General features: G+C 46.6%; 2 protein-coding genes across 11 annotated transcripts in view; one reads left to right on the plus strand and one right to left on the minus strand.

Moving 5' to 3' along the window:
• Positions 1-433: 433 nt before the first annotated feature.
• Positions 434-5,590, minus strand: SOWAHC (sosondowah ankyrin repeat domain family member C). Its single transcript, XM_075091855.1, has one exon. The coding sequence runs from the start codon at positions 5,477-5,479 to the stop codon at positions 3,803-3,805; it is 1,677 nt and encodes a 558-aa protein (XP_074947956.1). The 5' UTR covers positions 5,480-5,590; the 3' UTR covers positions 434-3,802.
• Positions 5,591-5,671: 81 nt separating this feature from the next.
• The window catches only part of SEPTIN10 (septin 10), a 31,150-nt gene continuing 24,144 nt past the window's right edge, over positions 5,672-12,677 (plus strand). For 5 of the 10 annotated variants that reach the window (XR_012660407.1, XM_075091878.1, XM_075091868.1 and 2 more), the window contains exon 1: positions 5,708-5,810. Coding sequence is in view for 4 of the 10 variants with exons in the window: in XM_075091878.1 (XP_074947979.1) it covers positions 5,781-5,810 (30 nt within the window). In the remaining 6 variants the exon portion in view is untranslated. Of the gene's footprint in view, positions 5,911-8,146; positions 8,311-12,677 lie in introns of all 10 variants that reach the window. The other 5 variants (XM_075091931.1, XM_075091939.1, XM_075091911.1 and 2 more) reach the window with 5 other exon arrangements.

Below are 12,677 nucleotides of genomic sequence, written 5' to 3' on the forward strand. Positions count from 1 at the left end.
GTAGTTAAGACACATTACAAAACGCCTTAATCCTAAACCTTTTTTAATTAGGTATTGACCTTTACGTAGTGACCAAAACTAATATTCATCTTCCCAGAGTCAGAGATATTTAGTTGCATAAAAATAAGGTCAGGATGCTATTTTAAGATAAGCAATGCCACTCTTCCAGGCCCTTATTTAGACATACTTCTGTTAAAAAAAAAAAGAAATAAAAAATTGTTGCGATTTACTTTGACATGAGCTATTAGACAGTAACTGCCAAAGAAAAATGTTACTGTCTTGCTAACAACCCAACTGTATTTTTTCCACGTCTTACTCTTCCAGTGTTAGACAATATCAGACATCTTCATGACTAAAAAAGGCAAACTGGTACATAGTTGTATCAGCCAATATGCAAGTAGCACCTAAGTGTACAGAAGTCGATTCAAGCATAAACAATTCATGGGCTCTTTTTATTTCAGTAAAACTAAAGCTTACAGATTCTTAACTCATAAATTCAGAAAGACACCCATAAAAAGTTGCATTACTAAAAACTGACAGGCTTCCAGACCTCTAAAATAGTTCAAACGTTAGATACAATAAACGATATCAAATGTTTACATTACAGTCTCGCTGCCTTACACACCATCATAAAAAGTGAACAAACGCATTCAGTAACTTCAAGCATACCGTTAAAAAGACACCAGTAAGTGCTCCAGTTTTCTGTACCATACAACTTTATTTCAAATTCACATCTTTCTAGGCAACGTATCCAAAATATTTGACTCAAGAGTACCTTTAGACTGTAAATATTCTAAAACAAGGCATCGAGCCTTTCCTATCTCGAAACAAAACTTAAGTTTTAGCTCATGTTGTAAAAAGTAACCATGTGGAATGTGACAAAGTCATAATGTGAAATCAAAGTGCTTTAGTCCCATAGCGCAGACAGACACTAGTGGTTATCTAGCCATTTGTCAATACATGTCAAACACCAACAGAGATGTTTGCTCTGTTGCACCCCACCTTGCAAAGACCTTTGGACCATTATGGTGAAATTTCATTAATTGAGAGCTAAACAGTATAAGTGGACTAACCGTTTCACTTTGATACTTCAAATACTAAGTTATAAATGAGGCATTTTTTACCCTTTTTCAACTGTATTATGCAAGATAAAACTATATTCCAGTTAGTCTTTTAAGATCCAAAGTGTGCTGCAGTCCAAATCCCAAAGCATTGAAATTCTCAAACTATTTCCTCAGACCCCAACAGCTAACTAAGACTCAGTATTTTTGCGCAATTCTCTGTTATTTGCACATGAAGAGATAAACACTTCACCCAACAGTTCATGTGAAAGAACTATAAACTCTCGAAGCAGAAAGTTAGTTTAATAAGGTTTGGGCATAGGTAGTTGCATGGAATACGCGGTCAATTCAGAAGTGGCCGTGCCAAAGAAGGCTCATGTTGAAAGTGTTCAGTCAGAAAGCTTCCTTTCTACAGAAGTCCAAAAAGCTATTTATCTTCCACAGTGGAGGAAGTTTAAGACTTAGGCATTTAACTATTTTCTCTGTTACAAAAGCATTAGCTCTACAGTACAATTCAAATGATTAGTATTTCCCTGCCCCGCTTTCAGACACCCCATATTTGTACAAGTTTACAGCTTGAATGGGAAGGGCTGAGGGGAAATTTCTGGTCCTGTCCCACAGATGTAAAGACAACGTGCTTTGCAAGACTGATTTTATCCATCACATTTGTGGCAACCAACCCAAAAGGAAGGCACATGGAATCTATAATAATAGAGCTTATAAATTATAAACGAAAACTGAACCTCTGTATAATTTCTAGTCTTTTGCACAGAAGTAATGACCAGCACCTATGCAGAGATTCAATTTCTTTTTCACGTAACTTTTCCCAGAAATAGTTAACAGTTGCTTGCATGCCTGTCTATGCAAATACTGTCATTTATTAGGTTTTGACACGAAGTGCAGAAGTTGGTAATTTATCCACACGGGAAGACTGAAACCAATGAATTGCCAGCAGTCCCTTCCTCTGTCGCTACAAGAAACGTAAACCACCAGCAACAGCTACAGACAGCTGTAACTCTGAAAGTGCACAACTCCCAGCAGCAGCTTCCCTGTGAGGTGTTCTAGAGCTTGTGGCATGCATTTAATCAGTGTCTCAAATTTGGATTTTAACATGCCAAAGCCTGTCACTTTTGGTTAGTTACCAGCCAGACATGCACATACATTCTGAGGAAGCCAACTTGAAACATGCTTTGACAAACGTTGCACTGAAATTGGCCGTACCTTAGCTTTTAAGCACAGATGAGCTTCTACCTTGAGCAGCATTCAGGATCCAGGGTCAGCTCAATACCTCATTCTTAAGGAAAGCCGAGTCTGGATACAGATCTGCCTCCTAGATTTCACTGGAATTGCTACCTTTAAAGCAGAGAAACAAGATTCAAGGTTTCTGAAAGCTTTAGCAGACGGATAGGCTCATCAATCAGATTAAGACTTACTAGCTTGTTGAACAACAGTTCAAAGCCTTGGTTATCACTTCTCTAGAAATATAGGCTTAAACGAACTCAAATACCATTGCTGTCACTTAGCCAGAATATGGCATTATACTGGTTTCACTCAGGATGATAAACAGGGATAGAGTTTCAGAGTTGTGTGTGAATTCACCTTTCCTCACCCTTTTTTTTTTTTTTCTTCCCTATTTCTGCACAAAGTCAGTTGAAGGGGTTGGCACACAAGTTACTAGCGAACACTGACCTGTAGCTATTGCATTACAGGACCACATTAGAGTCTCATGAGGATTTCATGCAATGGTGTCTGTGCTCTTTTCTAAAAGAGAACGACTTCCACAGGTAGCACATACAACACAACTTTCTGATTTTAAATGCAGTGAGTTACACAAACAACATTAACAAGAATTGACCAGACTCAATAACTGGAGCTGTGCTAGGTCTGGCACTTGAGAATTCACAGTGATTAAAATAAAATTGCTTTGCCTAAGAGAAGACATAAGATACCAAATATATAAAAAGACTCTTTGCTTCCATTATCTTGTATTAGTATTCCAACAGCAATAAGCAAGCTCAGTAGTACCTCAGATGACAGAGACTTGTGCACGTGGTTAACTTCATTCATTGCTTGCAGTGCAATGGATTTTTTTTTAATATATTCACGATGTCAAATGAGGCAAATCTCAATGCATAAAGTCAACATAGGCTCAAGTCTTTGCTGGACTGAAGCTTGGATTCTGAGAGTAAACTGTTATCTACCGTCTCATTTTGGGTACCCAACTCCACATTGTGCCAGGTGGTATTGCTGTTAAAGAGAAACTTAGAAGTATACTTGCATATTACTGAGGTGTTCTGACAGAGCAAGTTGGTTAAAAGTAGTTTATAGTACCAGTTGAAAATATAAGAGTACAGCGTTTGCACTTTTCTTTCCCCCACTCAACTCGCTAATGCTAGCAGATCCACTAACACAGGTTTTCGATCCCGAAGCCTGCCTTTAGAGAGGAAGGAGCAGAGCTTTTGAACACCCCAGCATTTGCCAGTGCACCCACTGCCTCTCATTTCAGCACTGAGGGCCCAGCCAAAGCAACTGCTCTCAGGAGTCGCGAGCCACCAGAGCCCCATCGACCCACTGGGCTCACTGACCCCACCGAGCTGAGCTAAAGGAAGATACTCGGGACCCATCTCCCTGGAGTACATGAGTCTAGATGAGCAGCCACTTGTACCTGCCTCACCTTCTGCGCTACACCCTAGGGCACTTTGGTCCACGCCCCCACCTCCCAGACCTCCTGCTCCCTGGCCTTATCCAAAGACATTGGACTTCGGCCTGAGCTTGAATGATGCTTTCAGGGATTTCTCCTCGTGCTCTTCTTCTTCGGTGTCACCGCGAAAGGAGGGCGTGTTGTGGATGATCTGAGTCCTGAAGCGGATCTTATTAAGCCGAGGCTTCATCCGCCCGCTGCTGGAGGCTTTCCTGGTCATCTCCTTGCCCTTGCCTGGCACCGCTGCCCCTTCAGTGCCCTCAGCTTCCTCCCCAGCGCTGTGATGGTGGTGGTGGTGGTGGTGGGAGAGCCGGTAGCTCATGAGGTTGGAGGGCAACACCTTGGAGAGCCTCCAGCGCCCACTCCCATTGCCAGCAGCCCCTTCCTCCTCCTCCTCCTCCTCCAGGGCCCCCACAAGGCTCCGCATATCCCCCGAGGTGCCCTGGTGCAGGTACTGCGCAGCCTTACGCCCGCTGTAGTCGCGGATGTCCACATCAGCGTCATACGCTCCTACCAGCAGCTTCACAACTTCGGCGTGGCCGTGCATGGCGGCTATGTGCAGCGCGGTGTGCCCACCACTGGTGCGGGCATTGATGTCTACGGGCAGCTGGTGCCGCTGGGCAAAGTTGACCAGCGTGGCCAGCAGCTCCTGCCGCCCGTGCTTGGCAGCCCAGTGCAGCACCGTGAAGCCGGTGATGAAGTCCCGCTTGCAGAGCAGCGCCGGCTCACAGCTCAGCAGCCCCTCCAAGCTCTCCCACCGCCCGTCCGAGGCCGACAACATCCAGGCGTGCTCCAGGGGGTCCAGAGCCACGGCGCCAGTGGTGCTCCCCTCCTCCTCGGCGGACGACGAGGCCACCGAGGCGCTGTCCGAGTCGCGACCGCGGGTCCCCCCGGGTGGGGCGCCGCGTTTCAGCTGGGGCGAGCCGCCCCGCGCTGCCTCCCGCAGGCTCCTGCGGCCGCCCCCTTGCGCCGCCGCCCCGGGGGCGACCCCCGCCGCACCCGCCGCCCCCTCCACCGCCGGAGGAGGAGGAGGAGGAGGAGGAGGAGGAGGAGGAGGAGGAGGAGGCGGCGGCGGCGGCCGCCCCGGGCCCGCCGCTACCCTAGCCTCCTCGCCGCCTCCGCCGCGCCCGGGCAGCGGCCCCCGCCGGGACCCCTTCCGCTGGCCTCCGCACGCCACCGGGCTCGGCCGGGGCGGCTCGCCCCGCCGCCCCGCCGGCTGAGGGCGGCTGCCGGCATCGTCGCTCGCTGCCGGCGGTGGTGGTGGTAGGGGCGGCGGCGGCGCCCCCTCAGCGCCTGCCCGCGGGGAGGGCGGCGGGCTCGGCCGCTCCGCGTTGTCCGCCGCTGCCGCCGCCTCCTCCCCGGGGCTCAGGGGGGCGGCGGCAGGCTCCGGGGCGCAGTACCGGCGGCGGAGGTGCACGTACTTGACGCCGGTGCCGGGCTCCTGGCGCACGGTGGCCACGGCGTTGACCACCTCCTTGAAGCGGTGGCGGGCGGCGGCGCGGCGGCCGGGCTCCGGGGGGCTGACCCAGTCCCGGAAATGCTCCAGCAGCTCGGCGTTGGGCGCCCGCCCGCCCCGCGCCGCCAGGAACCGCACCACCGACTCTTGCCGCAGCTCCCCCGGTTCCTCCATCACCGCCCCTGACCCATCGCGTCGCGCCGCTGCTCCTCGCTGCTGCGGAGCCGCTGCTGCCCGAGCCCCTCCTCCGGGCGGCGGCATTCCCCGGCAATCACTGCCGCGGCGGTGGCGGCGGGGCCGCGCCACCCTCCGGCCGGGAGGGGCCGGCGCGGTCGCTCCACCGCCGCCAGCGCCCGCCTCAGCGGCAGCGGGGCGGTCACCGGCCCCTCCCCGCGTGGGGCCGCCGTGGCTCCGCCCGCCCGCCCGCGCGCTCGCGCGCTCGCGCGTGACACCGCCTCAGCCGGCGGCCGAGAGCGCCCCGTCACGGCGGCGGGTGGGTGCGCGCCCTCTGCCCTCGGCGGCCGCTCCGTCCGCGCCGTTCCCTGCCTCGCCTGGCGGGGCTATGGCCACTTCCAGTCCCGGTCGGCAGCCGGTAAGTTCCCTCCGCTGTGAGGGAGCCGGGAGGGGAGCTTCGCCGGCCGTTAGCCGTGGTGGTGGCTGTTGGAGAGCCCCTGCGCCGGCGGTACCCGGTGGTAGGTGTCACCCCGGCGCGGCTGAGGGGACGGGCCCGGCAGCATCGACACCGGGGGGGAGGGAGGGCGGCCGGCGGTGATACCGTGCGGGGCGGTGGAAGCGCCGCCGGTACCGAGCGGTGCCGGCGAAGGGGGTCGGAGGGCGGCACCGGGTCCCTCCTGGGTCGGCCTCAGCGCGGGGCTCGGCGGGGAGTGCGGGCTTTAGGTCGGCGAGTGAAGCGGAGCCTTGGCACGGCGTTTGCCTCCCGGATTTGCCAGGCTTTTAAAAAACCTTGTCGTTGAAGGGCCTGGTTTTCAGGTGTCGCCTTTAAGAGGACTCACCGCAGCTTACGGCCCACTTCCAGTCATAGGTTGTAGCGCTGAATCTCGGCTGTCGAAGAAATGCTTTTCTAGTGCATAACGGTAAAGCCGGCAGCTTTATGCTTTGAAGGCATTGAACCCATCCATGCGTTAGTGCTGGAGCATTAGTTCCCTTTTTGAGCACGGAATAAAGCAATTCATTTATCACTCGAGTTTTCTGCCATGTTTTACATCTCAGCAATACAAAGCACAGACGGGTTCTAGAAGTAACGTGGCGTGAGAGGAATTGGGGGGAAAATCTTCCACCCCAGCCGTGTAGTTAGCTACTTTTGCATTTTCTGGTAGCAGGAAGGTAAAGTACCTGACTCTGTCAGTTCTTGGCTCATTCCTGCTGCTGTGCTCTTACACCTCAGTTACACCAGTGGAGCTGTTCCTGAAGCTGTCCCATGAACTGAAAAATGGGAAAACAGCTCTTACTCCTTTGAAGTTTTCTTTCCTTGGAGTGGTTTTCATCTGGGGCAGTGTCTTGCTCCGCTTCTCAACAGGATGCCCGAGAGAGAGGCACGGGAGCGAGAGAAGGAAGAGGGGCTGCATTGAGTTTGGGTGCTGAAAGAGTTATTTGTGGGGCCATTGTTAGAGCCATCCCAGGGCCCAACCATGTGCTGGCCAACCTCAGGCCAAGAGTGAAAGGGCTTCATTCATGTTCCCCTGCTTGCTCACAACTTGACTGTTGAGCATTGCTTGCTTTCTTGTTGGGGCTCCTGCCCATTTCACACATACTCTCTTTCAGGCCTGTACAAATCCTTTGCAGCTGCAGTATAATGTAGTGCAATGCATTAACTTTATATAAGTTTCCTCTCTTCATACATAATATGTATATATAGTGAGGTGGAGAATCAGTACTTCACAGCCTGGCTCTCACAGGAGACCATAAAGATGTAGAAAGAAAAGAACCTAAGAGGCAAAGTAGGAAACACAATACAAACTGATCTTGCTGATTAATGTTTCGTGTGAAGAGTGTAGAGAGATGCAGTAAATCAGGAAAAGTGAGTGAGGGCAGGACTGAAGGACCACTAAGCAGATAGATTTGGTAAGGGAAGAGAGAGAAGCGTGTACATGGAAGGCCTGACAGAGAATACTGTAAAAACAGAGGTATGACATAGTTCTGTACTGGAGGAGGGTGATTTTGTATTAGGTTTGTAAATGTAAATGATGTAAATGTGACGATATAAAATATATTTATATTGACATCAAATAACATTTCCTAGTCTGACACATGCTGTATAATTGATGAAGTGTTTCTCACCACATTCTAGGAAAGATTTTGTTTTCGGTTGTTTTACAAGAGATGTAAAATCACTCTCAGAATGCTGCCTGACCTTCTGTAAATCTCTTTACAGTCAGACTGCACAAAATCTGAGATGCAAGTATTTAGTACTTCTGAATTTTGAAAATTTGTCCTCTGGGAAAGTTCTGGCAGCCATTGCCCCTGTACAACAGCAGACAGTGCTTGTTGTTGATTAATTAAAAAGGAGGGGAAAAAAAAAATCCTTGCTGCAGTGAAAGCGGCCTTCTGATAGCAACCACCATTCTCACATCCAAGACTGGCATTGCTTTCTCATTCTGACAAGGAACATCAACAACAAGGGGCTAATGTGTTCAAGGGTGAAGAAGTCTGACTGCTCTTCAGGAAACACAGTGCCAAAGCTGCAACAGGCACAGCTGAGCCACCACAGCCAAAGAGGTACATATCTTCCAAAAGTGACTGCAGTTGTGATATCACCGATAGCAGTGTATTTTTCTGTGTCAAGATCATCTCAGAGCACAGCACCAGATTTCAGTTTCTTTCTTTGCTTTTCCTTCCTTGAAAATGCACAGGTCAAGAGAGGCCTTTCTGTGCGGTCCACAAAAGCGAACTCTTTCTCCTTCTGTGTAGAAGTAGCTGATCGGTCCTGTCTGAACCAGCACTGTCGTCATCATCCTTTGCTTGGCACATGGAGTACTAGCTGTGAGGAACTGGTTTCTTTTCTGTCATCACGGCTTGATTCCCCACCTGCTACCTCTTGCCCCATCTATCCATAGGCAGCAACGGAGGAGCAGGTACTGCATGCACTAGATTTTCAAGTTACTTAAATGCCTGTCAGTGAAGAGAGGCCTTAGTGGCATTTACAAATGAATGCGCTGCTGTCTGTGAAATCACCTCATCACAACTGGAAAACCAGCAAAGTGTCTCTGCTTGTTTGTTTTTTCCTAAATACCTCAAAATGCAGTCCAGAAGTTGTCTTCAGTAGCAGCCTGCCCCTGTTATCTCTTGACAAGGCTGTCACTTTTTCCTCTGCCCATCCTCGGTGAATTCAGGGCATTCAAGAAGATTCTGTCCTGCCTCAAGTTTCTTCGGACAGAGACGTAGGGCAAAAATGTCACTTTTTAAAAATTTTTTTAGTTTCCTTCCAATGTCTCTCTGTATATACATGCATGAAGGAAATCTTGTGGTGACTTATGGTTTAAGGCAACTTCAGCTGTCTTGGGTGTTGAAGTGGCCTAGAAAAGGAAAATGGTGCACTGGAATGCTATGTAAGAAGTCATATGAAAGAGATGAGGGAAGAATTCTGGGCTTATGATGTTTAGGTCAGTCCCTAAAAGTTGTCTACTGCTTCTGTCAGACTGCAGAAATTACCCGATAACTGTGAGTGAAATTGTCAAATGAGTTTTCATTCAATCGTCTTTTGGACAATACTTTTTTTCTACACACCTTTTGGGGGGAATGTTTTGTTCCATACTTGACTCCTGTGTGTTTCTTTTTATTTTATAGAATAGACTGATGTGTTAATTCCATGTAATTTTTAACTTCCTTACTCTGCATCTTCATGGACTTTTCTTTGGGTTTTTTCTGCCTCATCCTCATATATTTTCTGTTTTCTTCCGTCTGTTTTTGCCAAGGTTTCTTTTCTGTTCCCTCTACTCATCCTGTCTGTTCTCTGTATCTCTCTCACACATGTATCGACGTCAAGAGATGTCAATGGTATGCATGCCTACACCACACGTCTACATTTTAGATTTTGACTACCCAAAAATGCAAGGTATTTTTCTACTCTCTTTCAAAATCCGTTCAGTTTCCTGCTTACCTCATGTATTAGGCGGCAATAGCAACACTGATATTTACTGGATTAATGAATGTCCACACCTGTTCCTGACAGTGGAAAACTCGGGGCTCTGAGCCATGTTTGGGGTGTCCGTGGGCACGTTAATGTGTTGTTGCCCACCCTTGTGGCAGCAGCCCTCATAGCCCTGAGGAGCTGTCTGCGCCTGGCAGGATTCTCACCTCCTGCCTAAGCACCTGAACACTAATTATTTTTTCCTTTGAGCTTCGGAGGGCAAATTTCAGTCATCTCTACAAGCAGAGTGGCAAGCTAGTAATTTGCCTGGACTGCAAGTCTGCTTCTGCAGGAAGCTTATGCAGAGAGGTACAGAGAGATGTAGTCTGAGACTCAGCTTTTGCTGTAGAACGTCCCAGTGTTGTGCAGTTTTAGCCTAAAATAGGTGGTGAATTTAAAAGATAACTGATTTTTTTAGTTTGTTTCTGGAAGAAAAACAACCCAATTTTTAAATGTTACTTTTGTTTCAGGCAATGATTTTCCTTTGCACACTGTTACTAAAGGGCAAGATGACTTTATATAAACCAATATCTTTGATTAACTGAATTTGCAGAAATTCAGATGATTTGGACCATCTCAAGCGATCTATATTTTGTGCTGTTTTGATGAAAGTATGCGTTCTGAGAAAGCAGTCAGAAACAGGAATTATTTACAGGAGTATTACAGCTGTTGTAGCATTCAGATTACAAGCTTTGAGTTATTCACTGAATAAAGTTGGATGAGATGCTGTCTTCAAGCATAATTTAGCTGCTCCATCCAGTGGATACTAATTTGAAAAGACTGGCTAATCTGGTGACTTAATTGCTTTCAGCATGGTTTGTACTTCTTAATTTTGGAGTTGTCACCATTTTTCTAAACTGATGATATGGTAGTAACTTGTTTTTCACCTGGATGGTATATCATTTCTTTGAGAAGAAGTTTTGTGGATTTAATTTCTCTATTTGTTAGCCATAACAGAGTGAAGCTATATGTGGTGATGGCACTGAGGGTGAGATATGTGATGATGCCCTTGGAAAATTTCAGGGGGAAAAACATAGGCTATTGCTTTTCTATTAAGAGAATGCTCCGCATGATGTCAGATGGAATGGGTTCAGAAAACAGTACTTGCGTAAGGAAGGTGGAGGGAGGTGAGTCTCCAAATGGGAACAGCAGCTGTCAGTCCTGTGATACTTGTTGTGTGGAGAACAGAAGTATCAACATGCAAGAATGTATGCTTCTAAATCAGCGTGACTGAGAATGTCTCAAGTTGAGCTGCACAACATTTCTTGAAAGTTTTGTACTCTAAATGAAGAGCTTTTTTTACAGCACTTTTGGTGAAGCTGGTTCCTGAAGACTCTGTATTGTCCTGGGGCAACTAACTGAGCAGCTTAATAGCAGTTAAAATCCCTTAAAAATTATATATGTATTTAAAATAGAAATAGATTCTACACCTTTCTGTCTCTAGCTTTTCAAATTTTGCTATTAATATAGTATTGGGTTTTGTATGTGTGTGCACACTACCAGAAATCTCCTCGATATATGTACTGTGATCAAATCAACTCTGGCCATTTTCTTGAAAGAACATACATAGGCTATGCTTCTGTACTGTTTCTCTGTAAAAAATGGGTTTTAAGACCCTGAATTATCTCTTTCTGCTCATCCTTGTTTGCCAGTCTTCAAAACAAGAACCGTAAGACAAGACATTAAAATGTGTTCTCATGAACGACAGAAGTAGTATTATTTGTGCTTGAAATTCTTGTTCTCCCCTATCCTGTGTGTTCCCCTGCTGACATTCTCATTGTTGGGTCACACTCAGTTGGTGAATGTATGAGGTTTTGAGGGGTGGTTGTTAGTTTTTTTGATTTACCATGTCATTACCTCTGGCAGAACTAGAAAGAGTGATCATGTGGTTAAGGTGCTAAATTACATGTGGGGTGAATGAAATTCATGTTCTTGCTCTCTTAGTCTTTCCCTTTATTATCTCAGCTAATATCTTTGTGTCATCTCTGCATGCACAATGTGAAGATGATATGTCTCTTCCCCCCCGCCCCTCTCAGGACAGCGCTGAAGAAACACAATTTCTCTGTTGCAGAAATTCTTCTAAGCACTAGGTTCTGTAATCTGTTTCTACAACTTAGCAGGACTTATCTGTCTTGGTTACATTTTTTGTCTTGTGTCTGAAATGACATAGAACTTGCTGTGTACTTTTATATATTTACATTTCCAGCAAAATGGTTTTAGTTTTCACTCCTGTGTAGTGTCATTAAATTAACGTTTCTGTACTGAAGGAAGATTAAATATGATGTCTTAAAATATCAGCAAATTTGAGATGTCTCAGAATATCTTGGCAATTGCATAAATATTTATTGCAGAAACTGTTACCGTCTTTCCTGACTGCAATACATATCCATGAGAAACTTAGATGTACAAAGAAATTAACTATCTTGGACATCTGATCTGAATTTTTAAGTAGTGATACAGCCAGATGTCTGTTGAGTTACAAGCACAGCCATAGCTTTCTAAGCAAAGAACAGAGAAGGCACCTTGTTTTGCATGTTTATTGTTTCTCATTGTCCTCTGTTTCACACAGAAACTTGTCAAATTTTCAGTGATAAACAGCCAATATAACAGCAGAAGGATTAATTATTGTTGATTTTTGTTTCCAGAAAACAGTAAACTCTTGAGTTTAATTGTTAAATTGTAATTAATCTCTTCCTTCCCTGTGAAAATGAAGTTATGGAGTTAATGCCTATGAGGACTCCAGTCGTCTATTTCTGCACTTAGTTTTGTACAGCAAATACAGCTGTAATACCAGTTTCCTCAGCTAAATGCATTTTTATCCTGACATAGTCTATGTGGATGGCATCGTAGTTACTCTAATGACCTCTGGAAACAGTCAGTAAGGTTGTGGGCATCAGTGGTTTGTCCTCTGAAATCCAAGTGGACTGGAAGGGAATAAAGTTCTTTCTGCTAGGGTTTTTTGTTGGAGAGTAACAAATGGCTATGGGGGGATTTTGAGAGTAGCCCAGAATGGTTTGGATTTAGGCTGATGATATGAAGAGGGAAGGCTCCCCTTCTACAGTTGTGCTGAGCCTCTTGCACTGCATTTTGATGTGGAGGCTTAATGGTTTGTTTTAGAGGAACTGTCTTATACTGGTGGTGGTAGAGGTGGTTTCAGTATGAGACACTAACTACAGTTGTTAGATGTGCCTCCACTCTGTCTCAGATACACTTGTATTTAAATGGACAGGATAGTGACAGTTCTCAGTGTTTCTCGGCCCCTTTTAATAGTAATTTCCATATGCTAGAATACCTTGAGAAATTTTTCAGATG

Source organism: Phalacrocorax aristotelis, chromosome 1, assembly GCF_949628215.1.
Source record: "Phalacrocorax aristotelis chromosome 1, bGulAri2.1, whole genome shotgun sequence".
Classification (NCBI taxonomy): domain Eukaryota; kingdom Metazoa; phylum Chordata; class Aves; order Suliformes; family Phalacrocoracidae; genus Phalacrocorax; species Phalacrocorax aristotelis.

Coding starts and splice junctions, on each gene's coding strand:
- SOWAHC (XM_075091855.1), bottom strand. CDS start 5,479: ATGCCGCCGCCCGGAGGAGGGGCTCGGGCAGCAGCGGCTCCGCAGCAG.